Source organism: Anomalospiza imberbis, chromosome 6, assembly GCF_031753505.1.
Source record: "Anomalospiza imberbis isolate Cuckoo-Finch-1a 21T00152 chromosome 6, ASM3175350v1, whole genome shotgun sequence".
Classification (NCBI taxonomy): domain Eukaryota; kingdom Metazoa; phylum Chordata; class Aves; order Passeriformes; family Viduidae; genus Anomalospiza; species Anomalospiza imberbis.
This window is the reverse complement of record NC_089686.1, coordinates 36,468,187-36,485,679: the sequence shown is the minus strand read 5'-3', so window position 1 is coordinate 36,485,679 and position 17,493 is coordinate 36,468,187. Positions and strand designations below refer to the sequence as shown.

General features: G+C 40.8%; 2 protein-coding genes across 3 annotated transcripts; one reads left to right on the top strand and one right to left on the bottom strand.

The window, feature by feature from the left end:
• Positions 1 to 1,079: 1,079 nt before the first annotated feature.
• Positions 1,080 to 6,711, bottom strand: LRRC57 (leucine rich repeat containing 57). 2 transcript variants are annotated; one of them, XM_068193404.1, is made up of 6 exons: positions 6,582 to 6,711; positions 5,697 to 5,867; positions 4,429 to 4,564; positions 3,141 to 3,409; positions 2,498 to 2,683; positions 1,080 to 2,020 (listed from the first exon to the last, which is right to left on the bottom strand). In XM_068193404.1, the coding sequence occupies exons 2-6, from the start codon at positions 5,778 to 5,780 to the stop codon at positions 1,979 to 1,981; spliced, it is 717 nt and encodes a 238-aa protein (XP_068049505.1). In that variant the 5' UTR covers positions 5,781 to 5,867; positions 6,582 to 6,711; the 3' UTR covers positions 1,080 to 1,978. The 2 variants fall into 2 exon arrangements, with proteins under 2 accessions (XP_068049505.1, XP_068049506.1); XM_068193405.1 differs by lacking the exon at positions 6,582 to 6,711 and adding an exon at positions 6,292 to 6,398.
• Positions 6,588 to 11,312, top strand: HAUS2 (HAUS augmin like complex subunit 2). Its single transcript, XM_068193410.1, has 6 exons — positions 6,588 to 6,993; positions 7,168 to 7,260; positions 8,901 to 8,970; positions 9,749 to 9,881; positions 10,524 to 10,632; positions 10,770 to 11,312. The coding sequence occupies exons 1-6, from the start codon at positions 6,718 to 6,720 to the stop codon at positions 10,917 to 10,919; spliced, it is 831 nt and encodes a 276-aa protein (XP_068049511.1). The 5' UTR covers positions 6,588 to 6,717; the 3' UTR covers positions 10,920 to 11,312.
• The last annotated feature ends 6,181 nt before the right edge of the window (positions 11,313 to 17,493 follow it).

Below are 17,493 nucleotides of genomic sequence, written 5' to 3'. Positions count from 1 at the left end.
AGTTCCAATCTGTATTTTACATGGTGCTTTCTCCATTTTGCTCTAAAAAAGCTTTGATAGCTGTCATAACTCCAAGGTAGCAAAGGAGACTAACAATGAGCAATTGAAATGTTTCTCAATGTACTAGTGATCACAAAAAAGAAATGTTGTTTTACTGACATTCTTATCACAATTGTAAGATTTTTTTAATAGCAATGCTAACGCCATAATTTTCAACAGTTCTGTTCTATCACATCTTCTTACACATCGTTGTTGAACAGAAAAGAAGAACCCTGATAAATACATGTTAAATGAGAGAAGGAGCATCTCTGAGCACAGATACTTTCAGTTAAAAAATTGTAAAGCTAAAATGTCACTGCAGCACAATATTGCCAGATGTGTACATATTGATGATAGACCACTTCTTTGGTGAATACAAAAGGGGAATCTGCTAATTTGTTCTGTTGATGTCTCATGCACAGCAAAGCTCTAGGGAAAAAAAGCTAGTACTTCAAATGCGATTTAGGTATCAAGTAGAAGGAGCTAAAATTTAGAACAAGTGTGGAAGCTTTATTCACTACTCAATTTGCATGTCCTAATCTGTGGAATCTATTAGTATGAAGTAGAATAGATTTCTAACTATACAGGGCTTTGCATCATGGTAAGACATAAGTGTTCTTAAAGCACTTCCCTGGTTATGCCTTGCAAAACAAAGTAGTCTCATAAACATGGTCAGCTATCAGATACTTCTGTCAAGAAGCTAGTAGGTTTTTTTATTAAATAATAGCTGGAATGGGGAGTCTCAAGTACAACTGGTTCCCTGTTAAATAATGAATTGCATCCATCCTTTGAAAAAGGAGTTGATGTCCCCTAAAACTCTTCTTCTAGGTATTACTATGGAAGAATTGAAATAAAATGGCAACAGGGTCAGGGAAATAAATACCTCTCTGAGCATCTCACAAAAGAACCACGTACTGCTAATCATAATTATGGGTGTAATGTTGAAGAGTAGCTGTTAGCAACTGACAGACTCAGGTAGCTAAGTGAGGGCTGAGTGACATCTTAATACTACTAAATAAAATGACAACAGTTACACCAAATAAATTTGAGCTGATTTTTTGAAAATAATTTACTAAAATATACAAGTACATATTCCTTTTCAGTATAAGTTACATAATTGCATACATTTTTAGCTCTTTCTAGGTGCTTTTGGTAATAAGGCAGCAGCAGTGGGCTGACAACTAAAACCTTCAGCATTGCTCTGTACACAAGGAGTCAGTGCAAGGATGTATTTTCTAGCAATATACATTTTTCCTGAATACACTGAAGATGAACCTAATTTTTATTTGATACAGCTCAAGCAAAAGAGGACTGTAGTGCAATTCTTGCTTATTGGAAAAGAAAGCCTGTAAAGTAAAATTTAAACTAAGGATGCTCAAACCACAATTTGTTTACTGGAGGCTGTTAATAAAACATTTAACTTAACCACAACTATTTGTGCTTCATTAAGAAAAAAAAAAACAACTTAGACAGGTTATAAACTAAAACCTTATTTGTAAAAGTCCTCTGCAGAACAGTGCTTACTGCAAGACCTACAGTGCTTTGGTGGTAGAACTTCCATGTGCTATCATGGAAAAATGTTTCCAGAAGAAATAATCCTCTTACAAATCAACAGCCAGCTTCCTGACAAAAGAGAACTGGCAACTTTGAAATGCCTGTTCCCTTTCTCTGTGAAAGAACAAGCCCTGACAAAGGAGAACACGTACTGTGTTAAAAGCTATTGTGGCACAAAAATCAAAACTGGCCCCTGGGCAGGTTCATCAGTTCAATACCTATATTCTCTAGTTCAAGTTTATTCAATGTGGTCTTAACAGGCTGTTTCAGACTACTAGAAGATGAGTACTCTGATCATTTCCTTCATCAGTCTTGGTTCAAGTCAGTGAAGCAGATGCTTCTAATCTAAGTCTTCTTACTAGTAATATAAGGGTCAGAATATTGATCATGCAAACTTCTTCTTTGTAGCTGTAAATCGTTCCATGTACTACAAAGAAAACAAAAAAAATCGATGATTTTTTCAGAAATTAATAGAGGATTCATTACTACTATTCATTCATAAACAAAGACACCCCCAAAACCTTTCTGGCCTTTGCTGCAATTCAGATTAATTCTCAGATCTCCAGTGTTAAGGATGAACTAATTAAATACTTAACAAATGCTGTATCATTCAAAGCATCCCTTATTTTTGTTGCATCAAAGTGAAGACACACTTGTTATAATTAGCTACCCTTCAAAAGATGCTGATGAAAGAACACTGACCCTGAATCCTACAAGGAAGTTGTCTTTGAAGAACTCCTGGAGATGTTTTCAGACGTTAGTTATGAATCCAGTAGCAATAACAGCACCAACATACTATTTGGTGCTTTTATTCACCAGCATAAATGCTTAGTATTCTGACTAAGGACTTCACCAGGAGTTTCTTAAAAAAAGACAAAAAAGCGAAACACAAAACAAAACAAACCTTGTCATAACCTTCCAGTTCTCTGAGTTTCTTGATTTCAAAGAGGTTGCCTTCTACTGCAAGCAGTGAGATCTGGGAATCACTGAGGATACTTTGAGGCAGCATGCTGAGTTCTAGACAATTTTCTTCTAGACGCAAGACTTTGAGGCGTGGACAGTGGGAGATCTGCACTGAGATCTGCGAAATCTGTGGAAATAAAAAGAAAAGTGAAATGGGATTAAAATGGCAGTGATCAATGATTATTAAGTGACCTGTTTCCAACTTACACAGAACACCTACCATATTGTAAATATAAACTGCATTAATAGCAAATACTTAAAAGCAATGCATAAGTAACAAATTATCAAAAATCAAACTTAACTTTTTTTTATTCCACGATGACAAGCAACCTACACATCTCTTTATCACATTCCTACTCAAGAACTGTTTAAATAATTTTTGGCATGACTAAATTCAGGATTTTTTTGTTCACCAAATCAGGCAGTTGGATGTATTTGTACAGAAAATCTAGTTATGATTCCTCATTTGCGTTGTGTCCAAGAGATGTCTTTTAACTATAAAGTTTTGATGGTCTCATCTTATGTTCCTATGGCTGTATACTAAGTCCTAAATCTACATTATCACAACATCTCAGTTACCAGACCTGATTCTGATTCAAATTGAGTTCGATAGCCTGCAGCTCTCCCACAGTGTCAGGGACATTTTGGATCTGGTTTTTTGAAAGATCTACCACATCCAAATGGCGAAGACCAGAGAGTTGTGTAGGCACAGTCCGAAGCTGGTTTCCTGAAAGGCTCAGGGTTTTGAGAGCTGAAAGTTGTCCAAATGCAGCCGGTAGCTGCCTCAAGTGATTGCCATTCAAGTGTAGTGTTTCCAGTTTTTTCAGTTTACACAGCTCCTCAGGTAAAGCAGCTAGAGAAAAAGGACAGAAAAACATATGAGCTGAAAAGCAGTAAACATTCATATTCATTTCATTAAAATAAGCTTCTGCAGAGAGAACAGTGCTATATTAAGTAATTTCTCACTACTGAATTCCTCCCCAATTTCCAGTGAAGGCACAGATCCCTGCACAGAAACTTAAGCCTACAGACAACACGTGCTTTTTAACCATCATCCATAAATGTATTAAAATAATCTGCAGACGAGGCAGACCTTCAAATCACATTCTGAAATCACTGTTCAGAAGATTTTAACCTGTCAGTAGTCCTTACTAACCTTCTGCCAGCATGTTCTATGACACTTGAAATGCCACAAAATTCACAGCTTCGCCTTTGCCCTTTAAAGGTATTACTCAGCTTAGAGAAGTAAGTTAGGAGATAATTCATACTGTGTCATACCAGCACAGAAACATCACCAGGTAAGGTCTGCTGGCATCCATTCCTCCCTCTACACCTACACATGTATATAACCTCTAACACTCCTGAGCTGCACTATAGAGTCAATCAGGTTTGTAAATTATCTTTGTTTTTTCAAAAAGGCAGATAATACATAATTAATGCATAAAACCCCTAGTTTCTTCATTGTGGTTTTTCTATAATGATGGATGCTTGTTTAACAGAAACAGTAACAACAGCTGAATGGCCAGCAACACTGTCTACATGTCATCTTCATTACCTGTTCTCTAGGCAAGTACTAAACCATCCAGCACTGTTAAACACTCATGTCAGGTTAAGTCACAGCACAAAACCTCTATGGGTTTAAGTACTCATGTGTCTTTGTGAAATTGATAATACACTAATTGGCAACAACTCGTTTTGTAGAATTTATGATTTAGAGGTTTTTATCCTGTACATGAATTCCAAAGATTTCAGTTTAGGTGAATAAACTCCCCATTTACACCTTGTGAGAGTTAAATAATTAAATTTAGTTTTTGATAGAGAAAATGAGTTATTATTTTAAAAATCAGTGGAGATATTAATTAGCAGACATACTCAGTTTGTTGTTGTTTAGAGCAAGGCTCTTCAAAACGGAAAATTTTCCAATGAGAGGTGGCAAGAGCTCTATTTTGTTGTTCGACAAGTCTATTGTCCTTAAGTTGCTTGTTAGCTTCTGGAGATCTTCAGGAAACTATTGGGGGGAAAAAGATACAGCATTTAAAGAGTTCATACAAACTGGAATGTTCCAAGTTGTACAGTTAAAATTTTAATTGTCTCACTGTTACATAATGTCATATGTATCACAATGCCCAATCACCACAGTGTGATTAGCAAATTTATTTAACACATATTTTTAAGAATATTTTTTTCATCTGGGAAGGGGAAAGGAGGTATAAAGAAAACACTAACATCTAGAAGCAGTAGTTTTTCATCCAAATAAGTAAAATTTAAAATATTATATTTTCATCCTCTTACCTGCTCCTCTTAAATATGTCTATCATTTCAAATACTCTATAGCCAGTTAATAACTCTATTTTAGCAGAGTATGATGTGAAAATTTTTCTCCTGCTTTCCTTTTTAAATAATTATATATACCATTTTCATTATTCTTATTTACATACTGTACCACTTTGGTACTGAGTCGGCACTCAGGTGAATAAAAGGAAAATCTGACAATCACCATCAAGGAGTCCTGGTGAATAAGCCAGTGGTTTTGATCCTCCTTTGGCTTGACAGAGAAAAATTGAAGAGAGGAGGTAGGACAGTGAAAGAAGGTATGTTAGAAAAGGCTTGGAAAGTTACTGTAATATAGAGTTATTTTTGGCTCCAGGACATTCTGGGTTTTTTCTGCAGTTGAGTCTAAGTTAAGATAATTTCCAATTTAATAAACATTCAGGATGCTTGCTGCCAGCCCAATGAACAGCCTGTACAGACTATTCACATGGCTACAACTAAATATAGCATAAGTGTCACCTAAATGTGACAAATTGTGGAGTATCTTTCTAAGTTACAATATAGTTATAAAATTTGTATTTTCCCCCTCAAGTTTACAGCCATTTTCTAAAAGCACAACATCATAATTAGTATTTCTTGAATATATTTGCACTGTAAAGCATAGGCTCATACAAGTGCCCTGGCAGATAAATCTTCACTCAGAAGACAAGGCAAGCAAAATCGGGAAAAAAAACCAACTTGAAATATTTTTCATGACTGCTTATAAGAAATACATGTATGCAAGTGCATTACAACAACAAGTGGGAATTTCTCTCCAAAAGTGTCAGTCATACACACAAAGAGCCATGTTTCCCTTCCCAGTACATTACCTCAGTAAGTCCCTTTCCTGTTAGCTGAAACACACCAGTTTTCTGTGCTGTCTCCAGGTGGGCTTTTAGCGCACTATTTCCCATCCTAACAGCTCTCTGTCAAGCACACGGAGTTCAAGTGATGGTGTCAGCCAGTTTTACTCTGTGCTAGAGAACTGCAATCCAAAGTCTCTGTGATAAAGCAAATTAAAAAGTCATTTTATGTGCACTGTCCCCAACACTACAAGCACTCTGACACAATGAACCATTTCACTGCTGTGTTTTCATCTCCCTCATAACTAAAACCTAGAAGTCTAAAGGTTTCCTTACCTAGGTTTACCTAGATTAAGACGTCTTCCTTACAGCAGCTTGATTACTGAAACTATGCAACAAGCACAGTTAAAACTAAGTGAGAAAACTGCACATTTCTGTATTTTCCCTCCTTCGAGGCCCGCAGCGTAAGGAGATTCTCCACGGAGACCGGCTGTGATTTCTGTGGCATCTACCAGCGCTGGCCTGCCGACACAGCTACTGTTTTATTTGGGTTTTGAGACCTTTACTCTATTTAGAGAAGGGACTCCTCTGCCGTGCCTATTAGCGAACACACGACACCCACCTCCGTAACCCCAGCGGGGTTTAATCCCAGGGCGCGCGGGTCACAGGCCCGGGATTACCGCCGGGTTCGCAGCCGGGCGGTGCCAATGAAGCCTGGGGGACAGCACGTAAGCAGCCGCGACAGGAGATGCGCTCCCCGCCGCCGCGGGCCCCCCGGCAAGGGGCGAGGCCAGCCCTGACCCGCAGCAAGCCGCGGTCCCCCCGCCCCAACCCCGCCCGGCTGCTCCGGCCCCGACCCCCCCAGCGCCGGGGGCCGCCGAGCCCGGCCCGGCCCGGCCCGGCCCAACCAACCTGCCCGGGCGCCGCCGGCAGACGCTCCGCGGCGGAGCCGCTCCCCTCCGCCGCGCTCCGCCCTTGCAGAACCGCCGCTCCCGCAGCGCCCGCCCGGAACCGGACGCGTGTCAGCGCCGTTCCTGCCACGCCCGCCATGGCGGCGCCCAGGTGCTCCCTGTCCCTGCGGGACACCGGGACCCCGCTCGTGGCGGCGGCCCGGACCGAGCCCGAGCTCGACTCCGATGCCGAGCCGGATGGCGATGCCGAGCCGGATGGCGATGCCGAGCTGGAGCTGGAGTGCAGCTCGTGCCTCAGCGTGGAGAGCGATGAGGAGCAGGGCGGCGGCGCGCCCTGGCCCTGGCAGCCCGGGGAGCGCTCGGCCGTGGCCGCGCTGCTGGAGCGGTGCGTGGCGGCGGGCGCCGTGAGCCAGGTACCGCCCGGGGACAGCGGGACAGCGCCGCGGAGTAGCGTTGTTCTCCTGAATTGGGCCGTACTGCGGAGCGCGGGAGAGCGACAACTTTAAACTACTACAAGCCATTATGGAGCGTTTGCCCGGTACGTTCTTGCTGCTGATTGCGTTTTTCCTGTTGTCTTACTTTCAAAGGAGACCTTGGATTTAACTCGCAGAAGAGCGCCATGCTTTGCAAAATTCTCAGAGATGGAAGAAATGGTAAACATGGAAGCTGAAATCAATGAGGTACAGTCTTTACTTTTGTCAGTGTACACTCAACACTTCAGTACCTGGAGGTAAGACAGAGCCCCGATGAAATACCAGGCTGCCATGTGCCATGCTGTTCCATGTTTTGAGGAGTTTGTTGACAGTTCAGCTGTTTAGCAGTTGGCATTTTTTCCCCAGTGGACTGGGTTGTCATAAAGAAAACAAAACTATGAAGCAAAATTTTAAGGTGTAAATAGAAGGATTCAGTAGGCTGCACCTTTGACTAAAGTGTTAACTCAAATTTTTTCAAGAAACTGAGCAATAAAGAAGAATTGGTAGTTGACTTCAGTACACAAAAATGTGGCTCTATAGGCAGTTGTTGGTTAGCAGGCAGTAACCTCAGACATTTTGTACTGCTTTAATCAGCTGTTGCCTTGTATTTTATAATGTTGGTTTAGACACGACACAGACTATGAAACTGCTTTGTAAGAGATGTAAGTAGGAGAGACATGGGTTTGAAGAGTAGACTATTCAGTGATTAAGGAATTGGCAGGAGAAGAGCACCAGACATAGCAGAAGGATGGGATGCCATCCACAGGGACTGGGCAAGCTTGAGAAGTAGGCTCACAAGAACCTCATGAGGCTCAACAAGACTAAATGTGGGGTCCTGCACATGGGTCAGGGCAATCCCAGACAGGAGTACAGGCTGGGAGATGAACTCATTGGGAGCAGCACTGTGGAGAAGGACTTGGGGTTTCTTGTGGATGAAAAGTTGGACCTGACCCAGCAATGTGCAGTCACAGCCCAGAAAGCCGACCACATCCTGGGCTGCATCAAAAGCAGTGTGGCCAACAGGGCTAGGGAGAGGATTCTTTTCTTCTGCCCTTGTGAGACCCCACCTGGAGTGCTGTGTCCAGGTCTGGGATCCTCAGGACAGGAAAGAAGTGAACCTGTTGGAGCAGTTCAAAGGAGAGCCATGAAGATGATCCAAGGGCTGGAACGCCTCTCCTACAAAAACAGACTCAGAGAGCAGGGATTGTTCAGCAGCTATCCAGTACTTAAAGGGGGCTTAAGAAAAGAGGGAGAGTGACTTTTTCCACAAGCAGAAAATGCTAGGACAAGGGGGAATGGGTTTAAACTAAAATAAAAGAGATTCGATTAGATTCAATTTTAGGAGAAAATTCTTTACAATGAGGGTGGTGGGACACTGAGACAGGTTGCCTAGAGAAGCTGTGGATGCCCCATGCCTGAAAGTGTTCAGGGCCAGGTTAGAGGGCTCTGAGCAATTTGGTCAAGTGGGTGATAACCCTGCCCATTGGCAGGGGCTTGGAACTAGATGATTTTTTAGGGCCCTTTCAACCCAAACCATTCTATCGTAAGTTCTGTGGTTTAGGAATGAATTGCAGGATCTGTCTTTTCCAGCATCTCCAAATTATTTAGATTGGTCTTTTTAAACAGTCTTTTTCTTATTGACCAAAAACGCCCCTCCTAGTAGTAGAAATTCTCCAGAAAGCAGGGCAACATGTTCTTGTGCTAAATGCTCGCCCTCTTTCACACACATGCTCTCCCTATGCTGCCACTTTCTCCCTTTTTACTTCCTCCTCCACCGCAGGAGAGTCAGCAGTGTCTGGATAAGCATGTTAAAAATGCATTTTCATTTGATGTTATTGCTGTTGTAGATAAAACTGAAAACTGAAATGATGCAGTTGGAGAATGAGACAGCAGACATTACTCACCATTTTTACTTAGGTAAGTGCAGTTGTACCATAGAAAAACCAAGAGTCTTAAATTAGCAGCAGATTAATGTTTCATCTGAGTACATGACACTTCTAGAAGTTATTGCAGCAGTTATCCCTGCAATAACTTGTGGTTATTCAGGGATGGTAGGTGTTTTATTAACACCTAAAGCATGTTTCCATATTATTTGAGCTTGCACTCTCTGCTGTCTCATAGAAGGTCTGTGTGTAACTCATTCTCCAAAACAGTGTGGGAGGTGTGGTCAGTGCATCATCAGTTCTGAGATCATCAGTAACCATTGACCTGCATGTGCTACTCTGCTTCTTTTCCAGAAACTCAGTGTGTTTCTGTTGCATCTCTATTCCCCCAGACTTACTACATTTTTAATTTAACAACTGGGGAGTACGTGCATAGATTTCTTTATTTTTGCACACTCTGTATGATTTTGTGTGTGCTTAAAAACATTCTAGCTTGCTACTGTTGTGCTAGACCAGTGAAATCTGTTGTGATACTTCACTGCTATAGTATAGTTGATTTCATCTCACAGAGATGAAATTTACTTAAAACTATAGATAATGTAAAACAATCATTTCTATCTCTAAAAAGTAGGTGTTGTGACTTAGAGTGCATGCTAAATCATATATGCTCCAACAAAAGCCATTCTGATTAATGTCTCTTGAATGTAAGCTGTCCACTGCAATAGGTCAGTATTTTCCTCTCTGTCTTCAGGAGAAATTTTGCTCTTGTTTTAGCAGCACAGTAGGTTCAAGTTTGCAATTTTATTTTATAGGGAAAAAGTGTGAGATTTTGCAAGATATGAACAGACACCTGGAAGCCATATTGAAAGAGAAGAGGGAGCTCAGAAAGAGGCTGATCAAAAACAGATGTCAAGAGAGCTTGCCTATTGAGGCTACTTATCACAAGTAGGTACACAGAAAATAATTTTTCTTGTTTGCAGGAGACCAAATTAATTTGAACTAACAGACAGTAAAAATCTTACGTTTTCAATAATTTTCCACTGATAAAAATAGACATTAAAAAAGGTAGCAAAACCTCAGCTAAAAACTGGTAGTTTACTCATTGATAAATTCATAGAAAGGTAGTGATACATATTTTATGAATATTTACTTAGGTTATTGGTCTTGTCTTTAGAAGTCTACAGAACAAGTCGTGATGTATTGTTTTAAACAAATGTGGTACATGCTAGATTTGTTATGCTTCTCCCAAGCAGGAGTTGTTACTTTAGCATTGGGTGTCTTCATTCCACTCTTGCTTGCTTGGAACTAAACATGACTGATTCCCAGACATGCATAGTGCATGTTTTAAAAGTATAGTCCTTCTTCTTACAGTCTAAAAATCTAGCCCAGATACTGAAGGAGTTCACTTCTGTAATTCCTGCCCTTGGAGTCATACAAGAAGTGTAATTGCAGAAAAATTAATTAGATGTTTAGGAACTTGCATAAAGCTGTAAAAGGGGACTAAGAAAAGCAGGGCAATGAAAAAGAACTTATAAGTATTAAATTCTTGTTGTTTAGCACAACTTTTGAGCTAATTTTTGGTTACAGGTGTGTAGTACAGCTGTTGACTGAGGCTGTAACTTTCATTGAGAAGCTTGAAAGCCATCTGCAGTCTGTGAGAAGCATCCCTCAGATACCACATATGATGAACAATATGGTGAGTAGTAAAAGAATTGAGCCAGCTGTCTTCTCCAGCACGAAAAATGCAGTGCTGTTTGGTTGTTTAGGTTACTTCTATGTCCTGATAGACTGACAGGATGTATAGAGACTAAATCCAACCTTTTTCCGTTTCAGGATACTACTTTGTCAAAAACAGAGGTGCTCATGATAGAATTGGAGGAGCTGACAGAGCAAATACTGAAATGGGAAGAACTGCAAAAGGAAGTGTATTCTAACAATGTATGCAATACTGCTGACTTGGACTTTGGCTTATCTTTAACCTAACAAATCCTTTTCCTCAAATAGGATGACTACTCAAAGAACTACATTCCTAGGGTCTTCTGTGAAAACTGCAACATATGTCTCTTTTAATCCAACAGAGACTTTGTAGGTAGTTATAGTTCTGTTATTAAGTAACCGTTCTCCAACTATTTACTAAAAAAAGGGGCAATGAAGGGTAGCTCATAGGAAGACAGGGTACTGAGAAACCTGTTAAAGAGTTCCTTTCTGAAATAGCTGAATAGGAGTCCCTTGGAGCCTGTATCCTCAATGGAAAATTGTTTCATTTTTTCTTTTGCACGTGCTATAGTATCTTTATTCATTTTTGTAAGCATCTTGATAAAACACTGTATTTTGTATGTTGCCATAAAACTTTAATAAAAGCACTAGATTTCAAAAGCTCAGTTTCTTGCTTTTAATTTTATTATAAAATCCAGTAATTAAAATTACAGAGCAAAGTCTTTGGTCCAAGCTTATGCTTCTATAGGAGTTCCAATCAAGAAATTTAATTAGTTTTAAATTACATTTTATTATGACTGATGTGGTCTTGTGGGAAAGCAGGAAATTGACTTGCTAATATATGGCAGGTCTACTGATTTGCAAACCATGCTTCAATGGTAAATATAAATGATAAATGATAAATATATTCTTCAGATCCTCTTTTTCTGTTGCTTGCCTGATTTTCAGTGTCCCACTTAGAATAAAACTCTTGTTCCATGAGTAAGATTGACAGTTTATCAAAACGATTGATTGTCCCAGTTTGTAACCCTCATGAAGAGACGGGATGGTAGAATGTCACTGGCAGGACATCTATGATCCAGGATAGTTGGTTGCCTTTGGAGGGTGCCCAGTTTTGTATTCAGGATGCTGAGCAGACTGAAGTGGTGCAGATGTATTCCTTTCTACCATTGTATCATTTGTTACGTGAACATCCAGCTGTTGATTTCTGTTGCTGAAATAAGAGCATTTTGCTTTCTCAAAGTAACCACTGGGTGGCTCAGTACCACAAAGTTCACAAGTTTACCTGATTATTGCATGTAAACTTAAAGCTCTATTACGACTTACTTGTATTTGGTCTATTTTATATTTGAACTTCTGTGAGAATCTCATTTTAATCTTTGTAACCATTCTGCAGAGTGTGAATGCAAGACATCCAATTTAACAATTCTCTAGCATACTGTGTAAGCTATAGCTGATGTTCCTCTGTTGCTGCTGAGAAAAGTTAAGAGGATAGAAACAATTTTAATTAGGTTTAAGCAGAATGTCACTTGGTATAATCTAAGAATATAAACTGGTGTTTGAGTCCCGATGTCACCAGAGGACACAAGGAAAAATGACGCACCCCAGCTATGGTCATGATGAAGAGACTAATTTATTTCTTCTGACTCCAATCATTTATAGTTCTCAAAAGGTGCCAGTGGATTGGAGGGTGAACGTGCCACCTCTCCAATGACACTGGACAAACTACCAGTCCATCAAATTTCTCCGCCTCTATGAAAGAATGCAAAATAATAGGTTGTTTACAGAAAGTTGCGTGAGAAATTCTCTACAAGAATGTAAACTCAGAAGGCTTTAGAAAATCCTAAGAAATCAGGGTGACATCCCACAAGCATTAATGGGGTCTTTGTGTAAACTTGCTATATATCATTACAGGATTTGAGTCCTAAGTCCTATGTCACTGCTGTTTCAGATGTGGAAATGAAGGTCTTCCACACAACTGCAGAGAACCTGACATTTTTAATGAAAATGCTTTGCACATTCTGTGACATGGGAGAAAACAGAACAATAGGTGATCACAGGTTGGACTCGATGAGCTGAGTATTTTCTAACCTAATTGATTCTGAGATTTTTTGTGAATCAACGTCCTCTTACATCTGTTCTAGGCTTAGCCTCTCACTCTCTATCTCTTATAGTGATGATTTAGATCGGGCACATTAAAGCTGTTGCAAATTAATCATTTTAGAGCACAATGAAAACATGCTAGTCAGTTTGTTCCTTGTAACTCTGAAATACATAGTTTTGCCATATCCCAAAGAGTTGAGCATATTTTCTTTTATTGTATCTACTTTTGAAGACTTGACTGTGGAGTTGGTAGAGTTTAGCTAATTGCCGTTTGCCGGTGATGTGTCAGTTAATTCTTTAGTGTGATTTAAAGGGATAAATCTATAGAAGCATACAATGATTCACAGTTTGTAGATATTCATTTTAGCATCTCTGTGGTGAATGGAGTATTGGGTCCCAAGGATGGATCCCATTCTTCACTTCGGAAAATTTCTGAAATGTGGTACCCTCTTCATTTAGATATAACATTCTTGGAGTTTAAGGCAAACTGTCTCATGAAAAGAGCTATACTTAAAGTACAAAAAAAGCAGTTAAAATAAATTTAAACAGAAGTTCTTTAAATATAAAAGTGACATAGGACTCTAAAACTCTCATATATGATATTCAGATATAGCTCAGTTTATATTTTGAAACCAGAAGTCTATTTAAAAATTTGCATTGGCAAATGGAATTGCCAAAATCAAACAGGACTTGCCTATTGAGCCTGACATCTTCTTATGCCAATGCTACTTGCTCTTGCATCTTCCTGTAACATCAGTAGCTGACAGAGGCAGTATTCTAAAAGAAATTTTTAACAAACTTTCTGTGATTTTTGTATTACTCTAAGTACAAAACTTCAATCAATGCAACAACTAGGTATCAATTTCAATTAAAGTTCTTTGGAAGTTTCAACATTTTCTTTTAGATCCTAAGTACGACCTACATGAAGATTGGATGTTTCCAAAGGAATCTAAAACACTTGAGACCTTTCCTTTAGCACTAATAAGGAAGGGATACTTGCCGTCCCTAAATTTCTGTCAAATTAATGTGGAAGGCTTACAGTGCTCGTCCCTAGTGATGCTTTAAGGACATCACCCTTAATCGGGCTGGCATTGTACTCTTGGGTAAAACCCGCGCTGCTTTGCTGCTGCAAAAGACAGTTTGAGGGAGCGCGGATTCACCGTCTCTTTCTCCGGGGGTGCCGCTCTCCCGGGCAGACCTGTCTCTGGTGGAAAAGCGCGGTTTGGATGCTGGAGGGGCTGCGCACGGCTGCTCTGGGCAGGCTTTCCCCGAAACGCCTGCTGTCTGCCCGGGGAAGTTTCCGTGCATTCCCTCCCGGGGCTGCCTGGGCCGGGCTCTCTCCTGCCCTGCCCACCCCTGCGGGGCGGGCCGGGCCGGGCCGGGCCGGGCGGCTCCGCTCCTGCCGCTCCTCCCCGCCCCGGCCGGGATGCGGGGCCGGGGCGCGGGCGGCCGCAGCTGCTGGGCGTGAGCCGAGCCATGGCCAACGTCAAGGTAGCCGTGCGGGTCCGGCCTCTGAGCAAAAGGTGCGGCGGGGCGCGGGGGGACGCGGAGGGGCACGGGAGGTCCCGGGGCCGCGGCAGCGGAGGGCGATCGGGTGCTGCGGGTCCTGTCAGCCGGGGCGGGATCGCCGCCCTGGAGCGGCTTAGCCGCGGCTGAGGGGGTGAGGCAGGAGGGGTGGCAGCCTCTGGCCGCCTCGCTAAATAGCTCGGAAAGTTTGCTTAGAAAAGTCACCCAGTGGAGCTGTTAGGCTGACTTCCCTCTTCCTGAGCTCCCCGAAACAGGACAATTGTCATACGGTGTCCAGGAGTCTTCCCTTCCCCTTCTGTTGCTGTTTTTTCCAGCGGGAGGCAGAGCCGGATACTCCCATTGTCGTTCAGCTCCGCTCCCTCCCCGGCTTGCTTGGCTCCAATGGAAATCCCAAAAGCTACATGTTACAGCTGAAAGACAACTCCCACAAACAAGAAGATGCTGTAGCGCAATGCTCTGGTGTTATTTGTATATAATACATGCTTAAAACTTTGCAGGCTTTGGAAATTCGGAGTGGAAAAGAAAGAGAAAAAGCGAGCCGCCCCAATGTCAGTGGCTGGTAATTTACTCCTCCTGTTAAAGAAATGCTATAGCACTCCAAACAGGAATGGTTTGAAAAGTGGTACACGCTCTGAGGGCCAGACTTTGATTTGATGCTGACTTTCTTTTTGGCAGGAGTCCCTCACGTTGTCTTCTGACTGCATGGAGTTTTGTGATAAATAACTCTTTCATGCAGTAGAGAAAATGATTCTTGAAGAGTTGCCCAGCCAGAAAACTAGCCTAGTCATTTAGCCAGCAGTACACTAGCATATTTTGGAGTCTTTTGTTCTTATTTGGCTATGGATTTTTATTTTATTTTCAAAAAAAGACACCAGAGAGTTTTGAATAAAATTAAAAATCCCACTCAAAATGAGCCTGCAAGTATTAATAGAAAAGGGAAATGTGCAAACTAATTTACAGGTTTTCAGCACCTGTAGAAACAGGTACCTTTAAGTCAAAGCTATCTGATTTTAAAAATACTCTGTCCATAATTTTGTTTAAAATCATACTTAGGTTATGTAGCTCTGATTTGTTGTACAGTGGTGAATGGAATAGATTTTAACAGATACTGGCCTATTTTAAGAAGAGTTGCAGCATTGAAGTAAGCTAAGTTTAACCTTTTATTGCTTGATGTTGCTTTAGTCATGGATATATTAGTTGATTTTTATCATTACCTTCCTTTTCACTAAATCCTGCTTGGTGAGGAATGTTGCACCACATCTGTCTTAAGGCTTTTCCAGGGTGGGTTGCTTTAAATAGTGCATAATAGTGACTATGTCATTATAGCAATAAACAACACCTGTAACTGTCAGATAAGGTGTGCTAAACAGGAAAGCCTTTGGTGTAGTCAGTGTGGGCCAGCTGTTTGGTGAATTTAGTTTGAAGAGGAGGGTAGGATCAGAGAGGTGAGCAGCTTCCTGCACATGGGAGGAATTAATCTGAGGCTGAAACAGAAATGTTTGTATGAAGGTGAGAGTGGAAACTCAGGGGCTAATGGAAAGAAAAACTGTTAAGTAATTCCATCTACTCAACTCATGATGGTGTAACAGGTGGGATGGGAAGGGAGGCAGAGACCAGTCTCATGGTGTTTGACCCCAAAGGCAATAGGCCAGTGGCTCCTTCTACTGTGCTGCCTCAGCTGAGGTCAGCAAAAGCATTTTAAGATGGATTTTTATATTTTATAAATGGGAAGAGGAAGTGGTATATTCTCTGTGAAGGCTCTGACATAAGAACTTGCTTTCTAGCCTTGAAAAAATTGTTCAAATGTAATGACTTAGAGGCAAATACCAAATATATGAAGCCTTCAAGTAACCTTGATAGACATGGGAAAAAATTATCAGTGGGCTTAATGGTCTGTTCTCTTCCAGCTTCTTACTGTTTCCATACTGTCCTCACACAAACCTCTTGCCATCTCTATATACACCCTCTGCAACTGCCCCAACAGGGTACTCGTATTGCCACAGCTTCTATGATCTTTTAGGTGTTTTAAAAAGGGAGACTTCCTGCAGCAAAAAATTTGAGTTCAACTGGATTGAAGTATTGTAATTTGTACATTCTCAGTTCTAGCCAAAAATTCTAAACCTGACATTTAAGAGTACCAGAAATTGGAAAGTTGCAGGCAAAGGCTGGAATTCAGAGGTCAGTTGGTTGTTTCTAGATTACCATGCAAACTTCCTCATTGCTGCTCTTCATTTAATTTACAATGGCAGATGAACGTTGGTTTTGCATCTGAAAAATTACTGAAAATTCAGACGTCAAAAACATGTTAATGCAGGAGCTGTCAAAATTTTTGTTATTTAGCACAAGGCAAAGAGCAGTCTTTTTGTTCTGCACCTGTATGGCACCCATCACAGTGAATTCTTTGCCCGGCAACTCCTATGGCCAAATAATCCATCATAGATATAAAGCAAGCATAGTTACACAAAATGCAGTTTTTCCATTGCCTGAAGTTTAAACAGCCTGTAGCCAGTGTTCTTCATAATGCTATCAGTCATTCTGCAACAGACTAAATGATTTTTTTATCACCAAAATATAGTATTGGGTGTAAATTTAGTCAAATATTTTCCCTGGAGTAGCATTTTAAAGTCTTTATTACACATTTACTATTCTACATACTAAAAAAGATTTGTTACTTTGTGGTTACATGGATACTTGCTCTGTGTAAATATGTTTCCCCATTAGAATGAAATATGGAAGCCTGAATGGGTACATTAAATTGTCTATAGCCATAGGTAATAATTAGGTATTAAACAGGAGCTGGGAACTGATGAAATCCCTTTATGGTTTATTTCCGGACATCTTAATGCTTGGTCTATTGGATGTCAGACTTTTGTAAGGAAAGTGTAATGTTATTTTTGGCTGTCAGTCAGAAACTGTTGATGGAAGCACTTTGAATGCTAGCATGTAACTATGTGAAAGAGGAATGTTGTTCCTCTTTCTTTTTTGATTGTTCTGTGGAGGATGCCAACACTGCTCTTTGCACTCTGGTGCTATGATAGGAAACCTTCCCTTCCAGACTTGGAAATTGTGTGACTGGCTGAGAAAGTATTCAAGTATTTCAGTACTGTGTCCAGGGCTCTCTTTGTGCTTGGGTAGCTCATATAATACTGTGTTGGGTGTTTGTATGTTACAGAAACCTGTGCAGTGCTGGACATGTCCTTTTACTTTTTTA